At 40.4% G+C, this 22,359-nt stretch overlaps 1 protein-coding gene across 2 annotated transcripts in view; it reads right to left on the bottom strand.

Moving 5' to 3' along the window:
• LOC150083142 (glutamate receptor ionotropic, NMDA 2B-like) overlaps nt 1–22,359 on the bottom strand; it is a 350,422-nt gene that overhangs the window by 87,978 nt on the left and 240,085 nt on the right. For both annotated transcript variants that reach the window (XM_090377838.1, XM_090377839.1), the window contains one exon: nt 19,844–19,991. In XM_090377838.1, coding sequence (XP_090233964.1) covers nt 19,844–19,991 — 148 coding nt within the window. The remainder of the gene's footprint in view (nt 1–19,843; nt 19,992–22,359) is intronic.

The raw sequence follows: 22,359 nt of genomic DNA, 5'->3' as shown, positions 1-22,359 counted from the left end.
AAACAAGGAGGATATGTTTCACTGTTAGTAGAACGGACAATGAAGACATGTGAGGGGGATGAGAATACGAAAGATAGATCATATGCGTTTAATATATAATAATGAACAAAATTTTCTGCGAGGATGTTTGCTTTATGCTCAGGAATGGTTATCTCCTGCCCATTACAGATGATGATGATTGTGGAAGGAGTTGAAGGAAACTTTCTAGTAAGGCATCTTATTTTCAGCCATATTAACGATGGATCTTGCATCTGTGTCTTTAGTGACGGATAAGGCTTTGATCTTATTGGGAGACGTCACTCAATTGAATTCCAGGAATGATGTTTCTAGTATGATCTCTACGCGCAGAAATTCTTTTAACAGCGATAAACACACTGTCGTTTTAGTTTAGAGCAGATTTCCTCCTCAGTAACGTCGAGAAGATCTCACTCTGAAACTACACTTCTCAATTACTTTAGGGTTCTATGTGGTGTGACAGTAATTGATATTCCTCCGACTGATGTTGCCAGGAGTAGCTGCTCAGTATACATGTTGTTTCTGATTTCAATTAAGAGGTCCTCAGAAGGAAGCCTCTTAACACTTCTAAACCCTTCTGTATAAAAAAGGGCAACATTTTTTCCAATAGATTTATCGCTGTTAGAACGGATGAAAAAAAACCTTGGGACAAGCCCTGATGTTATTTCAGTTCGTTAACTCTTTGCAGCGCCAGCGATATCTGTTTCTTTATTTGTATTTGCAGATAGAGACCGTGTTGGGCTCCCTGAAGAAATAAGTTTATCAGGATTCATAATGTTTTTAATTTTAGTTCAGCGCCCGGCTCCACTCCCACTAAGAAGTCCAAATGGGACGTCCACTACCAAGCAAGCAATAAATGAGTTCAGAAGTTCAGAAGAGGGACTCCAGGGCTATATGACACCATACCCGTATGGTCGCCAGCCTGAATCCTGTCCATAAGACCATGAGGGTAGGGGCATGGGATTGACACGGTTGACTCTTGAAGATGAACCCACCAGCTGATTGATCTTGACCGGGCCTTCCGGGACCACCTATTTTGTCGAAGCAGGGGACAAAGTGGTGTGTTGACGCTTGGTCCCACAACCACTAGGATACCTCTTTCCGAATTTTTACGAGTCACAGCGCACGGCAAATAAGCCGGATACCTATTATGTTAGCCTGGAACTTAGGCTGTGGGCATTGGACCCCAATGATGCTAATACGGAGGATCAGCAGCGTAACTGGGCGTCCCTTCGTCACGTACAGGTGCTCACATCTCGGGGGGGTATATCATTAGGAGACGTCACTGTGCTCTGAAGTTAGTTAGCAAATAATTTTGCATATAAAACAATTTATAGACAGAGTTTTTAAAAGAAAGAAGTTGCACAGTTTATTTAGTGGAACGGTTGAGCCCTTTAAAATTGAAGGAATTTTAATTAATCAAATAAAGTATTATGGAAATAGTGTAAAGCGTGCATATACTGTATAGATAATATTGTGTAAATGGCTATGAATTGTGAATGGTATACACGATAATTTTATGTCTCTTTCAACTTCTCTGTTAAACTTTATATCCATGATGTTTCCTAAATAATATTGAACCAATTTCCAGTAGATTTTTGTATTGAGAAGTCCCTCATTTTCAAGTGTATATAAAGTGTAAACTATTCAATGTTTTTTTTTTCTTATATATAATAATAATGATGTAAGTACGTGTGGACATTAGTCGTGGGAGCACTGCATGGTATGGTTAAATAAATGAAATGAAAATGTACTAAAATGCATAATTTTGTTTCCGTGTATTATTCAGCTATTATAAAAATAATGTGTGCTAATTTCGTACAGGAAAATGGCAGATAAAATTACAATTAGGATGAATATCAGAAGTGGTGATCCAAGTTTCAGTGATGCGAGAACGACATCGGCTTCTAGGGAGTCTGAAATACCAGAACACAATTAGGTTTCGCATTGATCAGCGCAGCCACGTTCACACAGCTAGAAAGGATACGTTTTCTGCTTAACTGTACTGAATGATGGATGAGCTTGAAGGCAGAAATTTCCGAAAACATCGTCAACAATTTAGTGGATGGTCTAAACCGACAACAACCTCCACAAGGGCTGCTAGAATGAGAAGCTTCGAAGCATGCCATAATTCATCAAATTCGGCAATTTTAAAATCTTGAATACTTTCTAGAAGACATTATTTCTTGTACGAGCCTAGGAGATACCGTTAACATTATCTACCACATAACAGCGAACAAAAAAAATAAAAGAAACAAAGTAATAGATGTCAAAAGGCGTGCTAATACTTGGATTCCTTATTTCCGAAAATTCCAGGCCATATTAATATCAAAGTTGGAGCACATTTAATAAATAAGATACGCGTATCGGATAACTCCAAAAATAACGAATGCTTGCTACCAGTGACTATACATAAAAGAATCTTATTAAAATAAAAATTGTTAAATTTTAGAAGAAATTAAAAATACAACAGCAATATAATTGTAAAAATACGAAAATGACTATATGCAAAAATAAATAAATAAAATAAAACAGTATAGATCTGGTTTTGGAACCCACAGAATCAAGGATGAAAAATATATCTACAATTATCGTTTTGCATTATTAATAACCAACATATTTAAATTAACAAGGACTGATAAAAGTGTTATAATACAGACTTCGATAACAAATGAAAAAGAAATTAATTTTTAATGAATTTTTTGTTTCAGTCCTAGAGTAGGAATCCACAACTTGAAAGATGTGATGCTTTTCTTACGTCACCATATATCTACCTGAAAAAAGAACCACAAGTTACTATGTAAGCAATCGGAATTTTCGCTCGATATATGGATTCGTTCGCGCTCTGGCGTGAGAGGGACGCAGGTGGTAAAAGTTGTCTCTGCTTAGCTCTGCAAGACCCGCAGTACATCACGTTTAAACAGTTATCACCAAGTTCCATGGGAAACCGCATGGCTATTGATAAACATACTTGCCTTCGGGAATAATATATTCGAAACTTTCGGGAGAAAAATACTTCTCCGAATCCGGTCGTTGTTTTATATTTAAAACTTCCAGCAATGTGGAAGAACATACATATGGATTCGGGTGTGCTTAACATATAAAATGAAAATTAAAATATAAACTGTAATGAAATATTAATTCGGAAAAACATCTGGACACTTAAAGTAGTTAAGTGATAGAGAGACAAGCTACGATAGAGAGACCACCTGGTGTGGGGGCGGGAGAAGAAATTACACCAACTGTCTACTCGCGAGGGATCATGAGTTCTAAGAACTAACATATTAAACGCTGTGTTATGCGCGTTAACGCGTAAGCGATCAGTTATTATTCCCATTATTAATTGAACACTCCGATATCTGCTATTTTAAGGGGTGAGTATCAGTGGTAGAGTGTGTTCGGTCTGCTAGTCTGTTTTTTGGGCACCTACAGATATTTATGTTGCGTGAAAAGCAGACAGCATGATGATTCCAGTTATTTTCGCATGTTTTTTGGAACACTTGACCAGCTAATCAGCGATACCAAATACTTATCGATCGCAGTATCATTTAGGCCCCTCTTTGTTATCTGAGAAATGTTGGATGTAGGCTAAAATCGCGTACTACCAAATTTTGGTAAAATGCAAGCTATCTGAGAAGTGCAGAACTCCGTATTTTGCAGCAATAGGAAAGAGCACGCACAACAGATGGAATAGTCACAAAAAGCGTCTCAATTGCACAGATCAACGACGAATTCCTTACATCTGACATGTAATAGGTAGTCACTGGAGAGATTAACATCAAACTTAAACATGAGAAGGGAGGTGCCAACTTCCACGTATAACATACCATGATTTATGGCAGCAGCCTGATGACTGAACGCTGGAGGACTGATATGAGAAAGTTCAGCTTCAGTTTATAATAACTTATTTGAATATTCTGATATTCTACTTCTTTTTATTTTGGTTGTTAATGTTTATTTAAACTACAAGCATTATGTATCTACACCGATGAGCCAAAACATTATGACCAGCGAGTCGATATGCAAATCGAAGCAATTGCAGATGAACTACGGCGCGTGCGCGGGTCGGGACATGGTATAAAAAACTCCTGAAACCGAGCTTCGTTAATAAGTGTTACTGTTGTTCTTAAGATGGGAAAGGCAGCGGACTTAAGCGAGTTTGACAAAGGCCAAATTGTAATGGCCAGACGACTGGGTCAAAGCATATCCGAAACGGCACGGCTGGTGGGATGCTCGCGGTTAGCCGTGGTTAGTACCTACTGAAAATGGTCAGAGGAGGGAAAACCATGAACCACAGGTGAGGTGTTGGACGACCACGGCTCATCGATGTTCGAGGTGCGCGATGGCTCTCTCGGATGGTAAGTGGCAACAGAAGGGTGACTGTGGCGCAACTCGCCAGTAATTGGAATGCTGATGATGTGAGTAATGTGTATAACACACAGTACATCGAACCCTGCTGAAAATGGGGCTGCGTAGCTGCAGGCCACTCCGAGTGCCCATGCTAACCACAGTTCACCAGTGACAGCGTCTACAATGGGCACGCCAGCATCGAAACTGGGCCTTGAGTGATTGTAAAAAGATCGTCTGGTCCGATGAATCAGGTTTCCTGTTGCACCATGTGGACGGCCGGGTATGTGTCCGCCGTTTACCTGGGGAAGCGATGGCGCTTGGGTGTACCGTGGGACGAAAACAAGCCGGTGGCGGCGTCGTCATGCTTTGGGTGATGTTCTGCTGGGATACTCTGGGTACAGTCATCCATGTGCTGGTCACTCTGACGTCTACCACATAATGGCTAGAAGCTGCTCCCTCAACATCTTCAAATGTCTTACAGAATACTTCCATAACAGAAAAGTTACCATGAAAACAAAATTTCATAGTATCACTCGCCAACTCACCAGAGGCTGCCCGCAGGACTCTCTTCTAGGGCCAGCTGTTTGGAACATGATTCTGGATGAATGGCTCCTGTAGGACTTCCCCCACACCTCACCACACAGCTCTCATATGCAGATGATCTGGTTATCGTTGTTGAGGGCCCTACTCGTGCAGCTATTGAGACCAGAGTTAACACAGTCTTAAATGCCCTGTCGGTTTGGGCTGAAGAGAATAAGTTGGAAATCTCTACAGATAAAATCAGAACCCTGCTTCTCAAAGGCTGTCTTGACATCAACAGACCACCAACCATTCGTTATAAAGGACATTCACTCAAGAATCAACGTTCATTCAAATATTTAAGTGTCACTCTAGACGATCGCAGAACTTTCATGCCACATCTAAAGTTCATGAAAGAGAAGGCCAAAAATTATATCAATATGCTTGCTCGCTTCACCCGCAAAGACTGGGGTCTTAAGGGACTTGCATTCCACCTTCTTTATTCAGCTGTTTTTGTACCGTTCGTAACATACGGCGCTGCCGTATGGTTCCATCGTTTGTCCATCATCAGCACTAGGAACGTTATTCTGCAGATACAACGGTTGATGTTAATAAAAATTACTCGGGCTTGTAGAACGACCTCAACTGCAGCACTACAAGTATTAAAAAGTTGTATCCCCCTTGACCTCCAAGCGGCTTTCACAGCGCTTTCACATGCCATCAGAAAGAACAAAGAAACTGAATTCCTGGGGATAAAAACTATTGTCGATGCAGATCCAAAACAAGAACTCCAGCGTACTTGGCAGGAACTTGTTTCCCTCTGGCAAATCCTTTGGGAGGATTCTACCAAAGACAGTACTATTTCTACCTAGTGTCTCCTACCTCAACAAACAAAGGCTTGGCTGGTTCTTCCCTAATTTACACGTTACCTTTCTTCTGACAGGACATGGGTCATTCAAAAAGCGACTTCAGGACTTTGGGCTTGTAAACGATGCCCATTGTGTTTGTGGCGAACTGGAGGACTCGCACCACTTAATGCACTCGTGTAACATCTACCTGGACCTACGTAATCAACTGTTACTGGATATAAATTTACTCAAACTCAGCCCGGAAAGTAACCTGTTAAAATCAAAGAAGCGTTTTTAGCTTTTAGCAAGTATGCCTCAGCAGTCTTCAAAAGGCGTTGGTATCATCTCTCCATGTCTGATTCCACAACATAAATATCCACACCAGACGTTCCTGAAACCGCTATGATCTCTTCTAATACCTGCTCTTCCCTCATCACCGGCCACTATCAGAACTGGAGGAACACCTAACTGGACATCTCCACGTTGGAATGACGGCACTGAACTGATATAAATCAAACTCAGACACTTCCCGTTGCACTTTCTCAACTTTCCAGACCTCCCTTGTTCTGCAAGCTGTCTCTTTCTTTCCCTAGCCTTCGGTGGGCTCCCAGACCAGGGGTGATTCCTACTTTTCCCTTCCCACCTCTTCTTTCCTCTGGGGGATGCCTTCTTTCCTCCTCCTCCTCTTCCTCCTTTTGCCTACTTTGATTCCACCACTTCTACTATCTTCCCCACTCTCTTCCTCTTTTTTTTTTTTTTTGTTGGGTCTCCGACCAGAAAGCTCAACCGACCCTGGAGGAGATCAACCAGAGTATGTAGGCAGCCTAGCTCACCTCCCAGTGGTGGTGGCGGGCAACGTAGAGTTCCACTAGGGGCTCTTTCGCCATTTAGCTAGAGACACAACAACGGAACATAACATAATACTGCATAAACCAGAAACTACACTTTTTTCTGGCTTATGCAGTAGTTCTGCGTTTCATCACAGAGTACATACGGCGCAGGTGTGGGAAACCACAGGTGGCGCCTAACCCTAAAAAAAAAAAAAAAAAAAATAGCTAGAAGCCAAAATGCGCACAACACCAATGTGACCTACCGAGCAACCAGACGACCAGTCGCCTCGTGCCCACTGCTACCCAGGGTTCTGTCCTGGGGTCGCTGTTGTGGAACATTGTCTTGGATGAGTTCCTGGCCATGGACCTTGGTGACGTCCAAACCCAAGCTTTTGCCGACGACTTAATCTTGAAAATTGCTGCCGACAGTAGAACCCAGTTGGAGGTAAAAGCAAACCATGCCATCAAGATACTACAGGACTGGACCACCTTACACTGCCTAAAAATCTCACCAACTAAGACATCCTCAATCTTACTGAAAGGCACCCTTGACCTGCACAGGCCGCCTCAAATAAAGGTGAACAACACCACAGTGAAACTCCAAAGCCAGCTTAAGTACCTGGGGGTGATATCAGATTGTAATCTTTCCTTCAAGCAGCATCTCACACATCTAAGAACAAAGATAAGGAAGTACTCTGCACTGTTAGCACGTGTGGTCCGTCGTGACTGGGGACTTAAACGTCGCGTGTTCTCCTTATTATATAAAACGACATTGCTACCAGCTATAATATACGTCTCTGCGGTTTGGTGTCACAAGGCATCAACCGCCGTAAATAGACGCATAATCGACTCAATCCATAGAACTATCCTGTTAACCATTACCAGAGCCTGCAGCACCACTAACACTGTTGCCCTACAGGTCTTGGCCGGAGCCCTTCCCCTTGACCTGGACATCATACGTACTGGAATAGCCTATTATATAAATAAAGGAATGCCTTGCACCCACCTAGACTACACAGTGGATAACAGTGCAACCCACAAGGCTGAAAAGAACAGGCTGCAGAAATACTTAAAAGAAACCTGGCAATACCGCTGGACAAACACAACAAAAGGGAATATCACCAAAAAGTTCATCCCGGACGTAAACAGAGTTTACCCCATTCTTCCAACCTGGCTGCAACCCGGACTTTACACGACCTACCTCCTTACGGGTCACGGGGCTTTCAATGCAAATCTTACAGCATTGGGAATAGTGGAGGATCCGCGTTGTACTTGCGGGGAACAAGAAAGCTGGGTGCACATTATGTTTGAGTGTGCCCAATACGAAGACCTTAGATGCAGACTAATAACTAGAGTTCACTATCTACCGAGGGATCTTGAGTCACATCTACTAGATACACAAGAGGAATATTTAGCATTAACTGATTTTGCCCAGGGATTATTTACCAGGCGCCAAACACTAACCGCCATATACAGAAGACCTTAAAGGAATGAGACAAAACAAACCTGCAGCGAGATGACACAGAGGAGCCGACTATACAGACCAAAATGTCAATGATCGCATCGTTTATTCTAGGGCACGGGCTCAATTTAATCGCATGAAATCTGAGGCAATCAAATTATACGTTAACCGAGATCTGGCTAAAGGAAAAATTCCATACAAGAAAGTGAACCTTCATTTTCCTCTGCAATTTGATCCTGAATTGTGGCTCGATTTCGTCACAAGATTTAATCGTAATCCTATGCCAAACTCAGATCTGGCTCTACTAACAGAGCCCACCCAACAAGAAGTGTTGAGCACCGTTCAGATCACAAAACAACAGCTGATCGTCGCCATCAATTCTCTACCTGCCTCGTCAACCGCTGGTGATGATGGAGTTCCCCAATTCATGCTCAAATGCCTAAGTCCGTACATTATTCAGCCACTTTTAATTATCTTCAACCAGTTACTCTCGAACCAGATTTTCCCACAGCAATGGGAAAACTATCTTATCAAACCTTTAGCCAAAGTTCAGTCGCCATCGAAACCTAAACATTTCCGACCCATCTCCAACTCCTCCAGCCTGCTGAAGCTCCTGGAGAAGACCTTACTCCCGATCCTCACCAAGCAGATCATGCCCAGTAATCCAGCCCAAATTCACTACTCCCTTCCAAACAGATCAACGATCACAAATCTGCTAGCCACAACGAATACTATCTTGTCAGCATTCGAGAAAAGGCACGAACTAGCTGTGACTTACTTAGACATTGAGGCTGCATTTGATGCCGTCCAAGTAAACCAACTACTCACTCTCCTGGAATGCCACTTCCAGATCACAGGGAACATATTATGCTTTCTCTCCTCTCTTCTGAATAACAGAGTTATAAAGCTTCATACAGGAGATCGCACCCTTACTAGATCCGTCACCGCAGGAGTCCCACAAGGAGGGGTCCTTTCCGGCCTTCTGTTCTCATCTATTATCTTCCCACTGGTTGCACATTCTCGATGTCTACTGAGCTATGCAGATGATATCAAGATACTGACTCCCATCATCCCTGGTCAAGACCTTGATCTGGTAAAAACGGAAATTAACAACACTCTCACTGCAGTCACATCTTACCTCTGCCAGTTCGGGCTCAAGATCAATCCTGCTAAGTCCGAATTCATGGTGTATTCATTGAAGCAAACTCCTTCTTCTCTCCAGCCTTCGGTCGGCAACATCCTCATCCCAATTGCATCCAGCCATCGTGATCTGGGCGTTGTATTCGACTCCAAACTTCGATTCAACGCCCACATAGACATGCTCCTCACACGTGCTTCAAGACTCCGGTGGATAGCAAAACAGCATCTCCTTCATATCAGAGATAAAAAGACAACCGTGAGGTACATAAGAGCAATCATCTTTCCACCTTTACTCTATGCTGCTGAAATTTGGGCGTCAGCGGCACCATCAATAAAGAAACCACTCTTTGCCACAGAATTCTGGCTCCTAAAGTGGGCCAACAGGAAGCACAACCTTCCAGCTCTGATTCACACCACGCAGCTTGCCAACTCTCTCGGGATTCCACGGCTTCCCACCTTAGTCGAAGACCAACGCCTCCTAGCAACAGTCAAGATGATAACAGGCATAATCGCAACACCTTCATTCTGGGATACCTGTGGCTGGAGGATCCCCCCTGCTGCCCTTAGGGCCAATCCCGAGCTCTACTCGCATTCAGCGCGACTCCATCTCTTGGACAGGTTCCTCCCTCAGCAGATGTTCAAGCAAACCCAGGCACTTGACGCCGACCTGAACAAATTCGCTATTGACCGGACTTACAGGAAAAAAATTATGTCTAGTAGGACTAATCTGCATTGACATGTGTACCTTGCATCTGTTCCTGTCTGATTGAGCTGGTGCTCTTATCTCGATGTTAAGTCAGCTCAATCAGACCTAACTCTCGTAAGGAGTTCTCTCCTTTGTATAAAATATGTTTTCTTTTGTAAAATTACCTGTTTTTGTAAATTAATTGTTCTATTTTCCCGGAAGTTTCGGGAGGTTGTAAAAATGTAAACCCCTGGCTTTTTGGCCGTGAAGGGCATTAAAGATTATCTCTCTCTCTCTCTCTCTACCTTGGACTGAGTACAAAATGAACTGGGAAAAGACAAGTGACAATATATTGTCTAACCACAAGAGTCATGATTACCGCCAATGGAAGCAAAAAAAAAAAAAAAAAAAACACCTTTAAATAGTTGTGACATCAGAACAAAGGGACACTGCCCCCAGACCTTGCAGCATAGACCCACTATATAATGACAAAAGGTAGTGTGAGGACTATCAAACATCACGGAAGGGATAAAACCCCATAATGACAGCCAGTAGACTTGATTATGACCCCAAGATAATGACCAGAAAATAGGACCCAGACCACATGCAGTCTGGAAGGATGACATCCCAAATTTAACCCCCTATTAGTGTCCCACCTAGATGAGACTCAACGGCCAGCTTTTTAGGGCCTGCAAACTGATGGAGACGACGTATGGTGGCACTCTTCCGCCGGAACAGCCTATTGGCGACCCAAATCCGCACTCTCTTGAGCGGATCTTTCTTTCCAAACTCCTGGGGAGGAGAGGCTTGCCTCTCCTTGCCTCCCCAATTTTCTCACTCTGGTGGGGCACGGGCATGCCTCACTACCTGCAGGGGCTATCTACTCTGTCGGCCCCTTATTTCCAATTTCTTCTCCCCAGTCTTCATCCTCCCCCCAAACTTTTGTCTTGCACAGCGTTTAGCCCTACATTTCAAAATCAAAAGAGAACATCAAAATTCTTGCCCGAACTTATTTGGTTTTTAAAACTCACTTTCACGGCACAGCCCCACGTCGCGTACTATTAATACTAACTTGCTAAGTATCACTAATATCAACCTCGATTTATTTATTATAATTATTTTTTATTTTATTTTATTAATTTTTTTTTTGGTCTTAGCCACTGAAATCCCAGGAAAGTAAGTGGCAAGACCAGCCAGAGTACAAATATTGGTAACACCCGGCAGGCCTCCCTGTGGCAGGTATTGGTAACGTCGGGTCTCACTAGGGGCCCGGCGGCTAACAGGCCGGATGAACAATGGGCACAACAAACTACACAGTACATATCCTACACACTTTTAAATCTCTGGCTTGTCCGATACAGAGAACATACGCGGAGACGGGAGAAATCCCAGGTGCCGTCAGACCCCGAACATACCTAATACCTAATGCTACCCCGCTTTCCTTCTGGTGAGGCATGGACATGCCTCACTGACCATCTGCGGGCATCTCCTCTGTCGCCCCCATACGTCTGCCTTTACCCCCCAACCTTCTGCTTCCCCTCCCCCACTCTAGTTATACACGACGCGAACGCTCTACACACAAAATTTAATCTAGCCCAAAAATAATCTTCGACTAGTCCGGCCTAATTATCCCACGCACTGCCCTTCTCCTGCCATATGAATGCATTCACACGTGCTGTAGGCAAACATCCAAAGTAATTACGACTGCATGGATGCGTATATATTTATATACAATATGTGTATAATTGTTGTGTATATGTGCATATATATGTATGTTCTTATATGTGTACATTAGTTTTTTTTTTTTAGGTCCTAGCCGCCGAAATCTCAGGAAATTATGAGGCAGGACCTGCCAGAGTAACTAAAGTCTACTGAGTTTCTGGTTTGCCTCCACGAGGTGAAGGTGGGGCAACGCTGAGCTCCAGCAGGAGTAGATGAATAACGGTACACAACATTACACAGGTACAATTTACCCACACACTTTTAAACCTCTGGCATTCCCAGAAAACTGGTACACCCACAATGAAAGCAACGCGGAGATGGAGAAACCACTGGTGCCGCATGACAACAATATACCTTACACCTTACATAAACATCATTGCTGACCAGATACATCCTTTCATTGGTCTTCCCCTCTGGCGGTGCCGTCTTTCAGCAGGATAATGTGCCATGCCACCACCCGGATTGTTCGAGACTGGTTTGCGGAACATGAGGAAGACTTCCAGGTATTGCCATGGCCTCCAAATTCCACAGACATCAATCCCATCGAACATCTTTGATTTGTGTTGGAACAGCAACTCCGATCTGCGGCGTCTCAACCACGGACCGTACAGGAGTTAAAGGATCTACTGGTTACGTAGATCCTTTAATAACGTATTTCTTATTTCTCCAGGGGAGTACCTCAAGGCTCACTTTTCGGACCTATCCTATTTGTTCTTTACATTAATGAATTTCTCTCTCATCTTCCATCTTCCCACCTAGTAGCGTATGCCAATGACATTGCCATTCTAATCACTGATAAAGACCCTAACCAACTTCAATGCAAGATCTCTGCCCTGCTCTCTGAAATGCATAGTTGGCTTCAAAAGAATCAGCTGATACTAAACCCAGAAAAATCCAAATATATGGTGTTTAGGACGAAAAATAAACCATTAAACATTGATTTCGAAATAACATACAAAGGAAAACAACTGGAAAGGGTGAATGATACCAAGTTTCTAGGAATCTGGCTAGATGACAAGCTGAGTTGGGATAAACAAATGATCACCTTACGAAAGAAAACTTCGTCACTAGCAGGAATACTCGCCCGAGCCTCTGCCTGGGTACCTCCTTCCCTTCTCAGACTAGTATTCCTTTCCTTAATACAGCCTCACTTCACATATGGAATCATCTCATGGGGTACGACCAGTCAATATAACCTTACGAGAATCAATTCAATTGTCAATCGATGTGTTCGTTCAATTTTGGGCCTTCCCTGGAATGCATCGGTGACTTCGAGATATAAGGAAGCGAGACTCTTAAGCATCTACCAACTGATACAAAAAGCTGAGGCGGTCTTTGTCTACAATGCAACTTTCCTCCTCTCTTCAGATCCTTTTTTTATAACAATAGAAGAAGAAGGAATAATATATAATTTAAGAAATGAAGCGAACCTGAAGGTTCCGCTTTTCAGAAAAGCCATAGGCCAGAAAAATATAAAATACAGAGGCGCAAAAAACTGGAATAAACTTCCTGAAAACATCAAAAATGCCATTTCACTAAACAAGTTCAAGAAGCTCCTGACTGAACACATCACCAGGGATGTCTGATTTAAATCACCTTCCACTCAACTCCTGAACTTTCCACAATGCATACCAGTTTGGAAATTGTGTAAACAAGTTGAAGGAATAGCTGTCAAAAAAGCTTGTAACACTACGCAATTATTTCATATTTTTTCTTTCATACTTGTTATTGTAAAAGTACTCACAATGTAATTATAAGTACTGTTGTTAACCACGCGACATGTGTGGTTGGTTTACGTAGTCTCTGTAATGGAATGTAGAAACATGTCCGATTCATGATGTATCTGTTTTTATTGTTATCTTTTTCAAAGGGAACACCCCCTAAAAAGCCTCTGGCTTACGTGTTCTCCCTCCCTTCTTGCTGTTATCTCCCAACAATTGTAACACAAAATAGTGATAAATAAATTATCTATCTTATCTAGACGTGTTGGTACCAGATACCACAAGACACATTTAGAAATCTTGTAGCGTCCATGCCTCGCCCGGTACGAGCTGGTTTGGCTACACGTGGAGGACCAACATCATATTGGGTAGGTGGTCATAATGTTTTGGCTCATCGGTGTACAGATATACATATTAATTAGATATACATATAGATATAAATTAGTGTATAGATATACATATTCACTTTCAAACCAATTGTTTCATCCATTCCACATATAAAGCACCACGAAAGTAAGTTTCGGGAAGGATCAAGTGCAAGAAATTGAAGGAGGTTGTCGCCACTGATCTATGGAATCGAGCTTTCCCAATGGAGCTGCTTATTACAATTGAAGATAATAAAGAGCGAACATAAATAAATTTAAAAAAAAAAATGTCACCACTGGCGATGCTGTAGATGATGAGATATTATAATATGAGCAAATGATGACTATACATGAACCGTGGTAAGGGTCCTTTTTACTTACATATTTGAAAGTAAATACCCTTGCCGTCCACTATTTTCATCGCGCAGTGGTAGTTCTTTAATTATCTAAATGGTTGGTGTCCGCAACTGAAATGCATTCATTTGTACGCCACAGCACTCATGTGGAATCCACTTCAGGAAAAATACCGTTTCAGCGTGCATTATTAGGTACCCTACCAAATAGCGATTAGGACTGCCTTTCGTTCTCAGAACAGATTAAATTCGTTGTGGCATGGACTCAAGAGGTATCAAAAGCATGCAACAGGGAAAACTGATTCATGCTGACTCATTTACTTCTACAACTGTTGCAAGTTGGATATTTACGGATCTATGCTACGAAAAGCTTGTTCCACCTCGTACCACAAGTGATCAACTCGGTTGTGATCCGATGATTCACTCTCATGTTTCTGAAACCAATTCTGCATTATTCTGACCTTGTGGCATGGCACATTATCCTATTGGAAGGAGCCATTGAAAGATGGATGCAATGCGGCCATGAAAGGACGCTTCTGGCTGGAAACAATTTACAGATGACTTGTGACGCCAGCTCTACTGGCAGTATCAAGAGGGGCCCAATATGCACCACGAAAACGCTCCACACTGCATTACACAGTACCAACCGCAGTTTCTGACTGGTAGGTTGTATCAATGAACTCCAGGCATTGTTTTCGAATTCTCCAAGTGGTTTTTCTGTCCATTTTGTATCCATACTGTCTTTTTTTTTTTTTTTTTTTTTGATAATAGGAGTGGCACCTGTTCATGTCGGGGGCTGTGATAACCATCTTCTGTGACAATATACAACGCGTTGTGTTTTCTGTAATAAATGTTTCGTTACCACTCCTGTATTGATTTTTCAGTTGACCTACTGTAGCCTTTTTAATTACTCAACACAAGCATTGTCAACCTACTTTGGACTCTCGTATCAGCGATCCAGATGGTTGATGGTCGTAGATGGCGCTCGTTGGAGGGTTGAAGCGATTGGATAAAATGTCATTTGCCTTTTTATAATTGCTGTTCATATCCTACTTATCTAATTTTCGATACAGAAGTGACACTTCATTAAAACAAATATTTTATTTAAGTGAATCAGTAACACTTCATTAAACTTTGCTTTTTTTCGTAATAAATTCTCATTCAGGATGTTTACCTTATAGACGTTTAAACGGCTTTGCCTAGAGGACACCAAGACTCCATCAGTGTAATATATAAATAAATTTTCTGTTTATACTCCGGGACGACCAAATGATTAGAGGAGTTCACAAGATAGACAGAATACAAGAAACAGCACCGTATTCAGCAGTCACGGGCTTGAACACAGTTTTTTTCAATTTTTAAAAAAATTGAAAAAAACTGTTTCACTTAAAAGGAGTAACATTATTTATAGAACACTTAGGAGGCAATCGCAACGATTGTTCTGCAATTGATATTCAATTTCTTTGTCAGAAAAAAAAATCTCAAGCACTATGAAATATTATTTAATAACATGCTTTAATAATGGAAGTATAGTGGTACAATCATTTGATTGAAGGAAGAGGATTCGTGTGTTTTAAATTCTTCAAATGTCTTTGAATTATTATATAGAGCTATCATGTCCTGTTCATTCCAATAAGGATTTATAAACTTTTTCTCAACGGTTTTTAAGTAAGTTAATTTTTATTGATATCGGTAAATAAGCACAATTCAATTATATCCACCACAGCCTAGAAGTTTAACGGAGTGCAGATCAAGAACAGGAAGAAGACATTATTCAAAAGTTAAAGGCACCCACCCACTCGGAACTGTAGGCTCTGTGTGAATAGGCAGAGGTAGACATACTATCCCTCTTTCGTTTTTTTTTCTCTGTCTAATAGAACATAATGAAAGAAAGAATTCATAATAGATATTTGGAGTAGTGTAAGAATATTTCTACTTATCTGTAAGCAGTATTAAGAAAGGAATTTTCTTCCTCATCTGGACTGAAGGTTTTTATTAATTAGCTTCGATCGATTATGAAATTAACAGATAATATGCAACTACTACTTTAGCATCTCGAGTGTCCAAGTTTCTTTCTCTGATGGATGCATATATATGTATTCATTAACCATACATTATTAACATATATTTAGTTTTAATACATATCTTCTTTTATATGGGATTCCCTAATCATTCGAATTCTAATGAGAATACGACGCGAGCAATTAAGAATCTCATTATCAGTATTTCTGGAAATTAATGGAAACGTATGGAAATTAATAACATGAAACACATAATGGAAATTATAATGAACAGAAAATAAATTTAGGTACTCTTCAATTATTCGTATTGTGCTGATTGCTAACATTATAGATAGATTATAATGCTGAGCCAATTAGAACATAAAACTGAGCTGATAATATCTGCTGTTTTCAGAGAAAACAGCAGCTACTGCTGCTTCAGCTTATCAATTTCAAGCCATTAAGGATGATACACTGAATAATCTCTCGGTGGACACAGACGATATCATTCAAGCGCTTCGGAAAATAACAAAATATTTTTCTGTAGGCCCAAATAAGATTCCACTTATCTTGTGGAAGAAATGCTTTCCACAACTTAAATATATAATATTGCATAATTCAATTACCCATAATTCAATCTTTCCGTTAAGTCTGGTATCTACCCCACTCACTTCAAAACTGTTAATGTTATTCCTATCCCAAAGAGAAGTGCAAACCACTCACTAGAGAATTACCGTCCCATCTGCCTTATGAACTCGCTGGCAAAAATTCTGGACACTGTCATTCACCACCGATTAACGGTTATTTTCATCACTTTATTTGCGACTGCCAACATGGCTTCACCAGGGGCTGATCAACTACCACTAATCTTCTCACTATCTGGCAACAGGTTCTAGACACCGTCGATCGCGGAGGACAGGTTGATGTGATCTACACAGACCTTACTAAGGCTTTCGACAGTGTCCCGCATAATCAACTTGCTCAAAAACTAAGCCACTATGGAATACTTGACCCTTTATTATCCTGGTTGATGAGCTATATTTCATATCGAAAACATAGGGTGATCATCGGACAGGAAGTCTCAAGGGAATTTTTTCCATCGAGAGGAGTACCACAGGGATCATCTCTTGGGCCTCTTTTATTCACCATCTTTATCAACGATCTACCGCAACTTGTTGAGAGAGGTGGTATCAAGACACTAATGTTTGCCGATGATGTGAAACTATATTCACGTATCAGCAGTCAAGATGATGCAGTTAATCTTCAGGCTGCTCTCAACTCTTTTTCTGATTGGGTTGCTTTGAATGGTTTGGATGTTAATACTAGGAAATGCAGCTCTATTTCCTTTGCAGCTACGAGGAAAACTAAGACTTCAGTTAATGAATATTACATCAAGGAGATGCCGATTTCCAGAGTTGACGAAGTTAAAGATCTGGGAGTTACTTTTACCGCTACATGTGGGTTCGATAAACATGTTAGGAATATATTAAACCAAGCGAAAAAACAAATTGGCTTCATTAAACGGCAGACGTAGAGATTTCAAGATCCTCAGTTCTCTGTGCTCCTATTTAAGACAACTATACTCCCTATAGTGGAGTTTGCTTCTCCTATATGGAACCCACACTATGCATACTTGATATAGCAAATAGAATCGCTCCAGATGAAATTTATCCACTATCTTTCCAGACGTAACTCCATGTTTTACCACAGAATCTTCTACCGGAATCTCTGTTCCTACTTCAAGCTTCAATCTCTGGAAACTCGGCGAACTGTTGTACCACATCTTCGCTGGTTCAACTTACTTGCCGGATCTTCTGTGCCATATTGACCTTCACGCTCCAGTGGTGGTTACTAGACAGAAGACTACATTCCACATCGGTAACTCCAGATTATAGATATCCAGGAACTCCTTCTTCAAAAGAACATTGGCACTCATGAACAAGTTTGACTTGGATATGGCTGTGAACAAGAAACAATTTCACAGAACTATTTGGAGTAGGTTGACCGATTGACGGATGAGTTCTGGGCTAAAGATGTCCTCATTATTCGTGTGTGGGTGATGATGTCTCCTGCAGCAAACTGTTTTCTGCGAGTTTACATAGCGCTGGACTTGACGTCATGAATATCTTTTTTATTTTTGTGAATTAGACTTTTCCCGTTTGAATTAACTTTCATTGTACAAAGTATATTAGTCTACCATTTATTTTTATGTTTTGTACACCCTTTGCTCTGTTATACACTTTAACTGGGCGAATGCCTGTTGTGTGTATTATATGTTAAAAATAAATTAAAAAGATCAAATTGTTGGAATACAACACCTCCATATAAAAACTCATTAAAACGAACAACAAATAAAATACGATAACAGACAAAAAAAAAAACATATAATACTTGTATTCAAATTGATACGCATTTATTACAAAACAAATTTACATTGGACGTAATTTTCATTTCTTTGGCAATTGTTTGTTTTTTATTTACAGTAGAATAAACTTGTTCCATCTATCCTTGAACGATTTCATTCATTGTCTCTTTTTTAAACGCTAATCCAAAAATTAATGCCCTTTTGACGCTAAACTTTCATTAAAACAACAAAAACATAATGATGACATTACTAAAGAATATGCAGTAGTTCTTGCATTCTCTATTGCAAATTTTAATTTATTTTCACTGAAATGGTGGAACCCTGACGATGAAATTTGACAGATGTTTCAGGAAAAAAAAAACAATTCTAAGTCAGTTTTCGATTATCTTCTTTCTTTCTTGCAGCGATGGGTTTGATGTTATCGTTAGGAGCGTCCGTATATTTGGTTCACCGACGCTGTGCAATTCGAACTTATTTCTTAGGTCACTGTATAATTCGAACTTATTTTCGATGATCCTGTTGTTCCAGTAATGTTACTTCATCAGGTTGCGGATGATCAAAATGAAAATTACCCTTCATATTCCCCATTTGCAAATCATTGACTCTTGTTTTAGCTTTTTATTAGCACATTTCGGGATAATGTTCTGGGGCTTGCTTCAGATCTAACACTGTCTCCTACATCACTCTCATCTCGTTTCCGGTTCGTTTAGACATTGTATGAGCCTGCCTTGTTCTGGGAGAGGAACTAATGAAGGCTCGTTGCGGACAGTGTTATCTGTAACTTCATGTGCAATACAAATATCCCAAATCGGTTATTGTAGGCGGGAATTACATCTGCAGACCTGTTCATCAATGGAGTATGAAAGACGTTAATAAATACAATCCAAAATAATAATAAAAAAGAAAAACTGAACAGCTTCATGCTCTTCTTTAAGAAATAGCTTTTTTTATTGTAGTACAACCAGAAGAAACTTCCGGCAATCGCCCTCCATAAGAAAGTTCAACAGCTTTATCAGAAATAAAAGAAATCTTAAGTAAGCCTCAATTTGCTTATTATCTTAAGAAGGGTGAAGATCTTCGTTCAATCCGTGTAAGCACCTGCAATAGTGATACGAGCATTCGATTAAGGTGAGGACTGATTCGAGGCAATTTTCCTATTTTTCTCAATATGATGACAAGTGCAAGATGACCTGGATCGATTAAACTTCCCATACTAGCGGTTCAACAGTACCGATTTTTTATGCGCTTCAGCAACTTATGCTTTGCATGCTGTGTAGCCTGAAACACCCAGAACAACTCGTGAGGAATCCTACTTTCCCCACCTTAAATCGAATTATAAATAGAAATATCCAAATTTATTTTAGCCACAATCTTTTATTAATAAGACAGTCTTGCTACTAATAAATAAAATTTAAATAAATTTTAACTGAAACTTTAAAGATGCTGTAAATGGATTATATTTGCTTACATTAAGAACTCCCCAGGTTTCATCCTCTACACGGTAGAGATCATAAGAAAACCCTAAGTCGTTTGCGAATTTCTGAAGGAGATCGATGCAGAAGCCGGAACAACATCTATAATATTTTGGGTTTTTGATGGCCAAGGTTAAGTTAATACTGGAAATAAATTTAAACAGAAACTCAAGAGTTAAAAGGGAAAGGAAAAATAAATAAAGCAAACTATAAATACTTTAAATTCAAGACGTACAAATCAATTCATCGTTTCTAAGAATAATTGATTTTGATTTCAAACAATTTAAAAATACTGGTTCACAAGAAGTGTAGCTGTATCTCCAAAACAGCAACAGTTAGGATAAAATTGGCAAACACGGCCATTTTCCTTCGCTTTATACAATTTTTAAATTTAAGATGTAGCAGGAGTTATTCAACAAGCAAGAAAAAAACTTTTTGTGTCTGATGATGTAATAAGTATAGTAGTAGTTCCATAAAACAAGTTTGTTTATTATAAAATTATATATGTTAATAAAATTTAATAAATTATGTTAATTTGGCAAATAAATGGGAAATTTCAGTTCATTTCACAATTTACAGTTAATTAGCTACTTTTCAAAATTTATAATTGATTTAGTTAATTAGGTACAATTTAACAATTTACTTAATTGTAAGTGGAAAAGGCGTTCCACTTACAATTAAGTAAAAAATAATACCTTTTCTAATAGGATAAAGCAGTCCAATAAATCAATTCTTTTTTTTTTTTTACACTTCCATCCATCGGATGTCTTCTTTGTAAACTTTCTTAAGGTATTTTTTTTTTATTCTGTGAATGTTGATGTTGTTTAACATCAACAGGTACTAATCTTACGCAATCAATTTTCACAGTGAGGATCTTGATCCTATTGCATTGTTTTTTTTTTGTTTTTTTTTTTGTCAGGTAATAATATACCGTACATTGCTGAAGATTTAGTGTTGCACCATTTGTTGTACATTTAGTGCTCCACCATCGTTTTGGAAATCGTGGAAACCGAGTTGACATCTTTGGAAATGCAACTGCCACTGCTTGGGCAACAGTGCCTGTACTGCGTCTTACTGCTTCATTAATCGGCTCTTTGCTGACGGTGGTGGTATCAAACGATGCCAGATCTTTGAAGGCATTCCCAGTCACCGTGGTATCCTAGATGGGCGTAAAGTATCACTATGTGGTATCCTAGATGGGTGTCAAGTCTCCCTTTGCAAATGGTGGATATCACAGAGAAGTGTTCACTACCATAAAGGTTGTCTTCAACCTCCCATTTACAAACAGGGAGGAGAGATCGGGAGCATACAGAGAGATCAATCAGTAATTGTACGGGAAGGAATGTGGAAAAAGGTACTATGTCCATCATTTAGAAGGATCAGGTCATTATTTTCGAGCATGCACTCTATAAACAGAAACTCAAGACCCCTTCCACTGACGTCCCCACTACTCCACAGAGTGTTGTGTCCATTGAAATATCCTAATAACAAAAAAAGACGATGACAATTGCCTAATGAGATTATCAAGGTCTGCCTGGGGGATGTCATTCCCTGGTGGCAAATACATGGAGCAAACAGTTAAGAGGAACCCTACTGTAAGAAGAACTGCTACAGCCTCTAAATTGGTGGTAAGTGGCCTTGATATAATCACTATTTCGATGGAATCCACAACAGTTCCATTACAGAAATTTAAATGCACCCATTATTTAGATTTATTGGGTTCGTCAGGTGGCTTCCGAAGGGCTAAAGGCTTTGTTTTCTCAGTCATGGATTGTTCTTTCTTTGGAAAGAATGGACTTAGGTCCGCATCCATTACTACTTCTTCAGCAAAGAGTTCTAGGACCGATTCATCTTTACCTCATTAGCTTCTACACCCATTATTTCTTGAATTGTAGGCGGCTGTCCCAATTTCTTTGGATTTTCTTTAGCAATGCGTTTTGGAAATGATGGTGCACTAGGAGGTACGGATATAGGAGTGGCAGCTGACTGTGATTTTTTGGATGAGCTTTTGGGAACTTAATAAACAGCGTGCAATGGGAGTAAATTCCCTTGGTGGAATAGTCTGTCTGGGTTCCGATTGTACTCTTCCCAGAAGCTTTCTTTCTGGGCGTATGAAGGCTTGGCGCTATTTGTTGGTTGGATGCGTTATCTAGCCTCCTGATAGGAGATGTTGAACTCTTGGTTTTAGTTTTTGAATTTCTTTTTCGTCCTTCCACCATTCCGCGTATCTATTCTGCAAGCGTTCTTGAATTTGTGCCCTTTCATGTGTATTCCTCCATTCTTCCTCTTGCATGTTTCATTCAAGAAAAAGGATCCTATCAGCACTGAGCTTGCTGGATCCATTCAAAGCCTTAAACACCTCGATCAGATCACCTCGCAGGTGCCTATTCTCCGTGCGCTGCAATTTGCAGAACTAAAGCTTGTCTTGGTAAGAGTACGCGTCTGTTCCGCTGACCAATCTAGTTGCCCTCCTATGTACTCGTTTTTCATTATCTACGAGCACACTACTGCT

The sequence above is a fragment of the Mastigoproctus giganteus genome, chromosome 7, assembly GCF_048544385.1.
Source record: "Mastigoproctus giganteus isolate SK-2022 chromosome 7, ASM4854438v1, whole genome shotgun sequence".
In the NCBI taxonomy this organism is placed as follows: domain Eukaryota; kingdom Metazoa; phylum Arthropoda; class Arachnida; order Uropygi; family Thelyphonidae; genus Mastigoproctus; species Mastigoproctus giganteus.
Note: the sequence above shows the minus strand (reverse complement) of the source record. Positions and strands in the feature narration are given on the sequence as shown.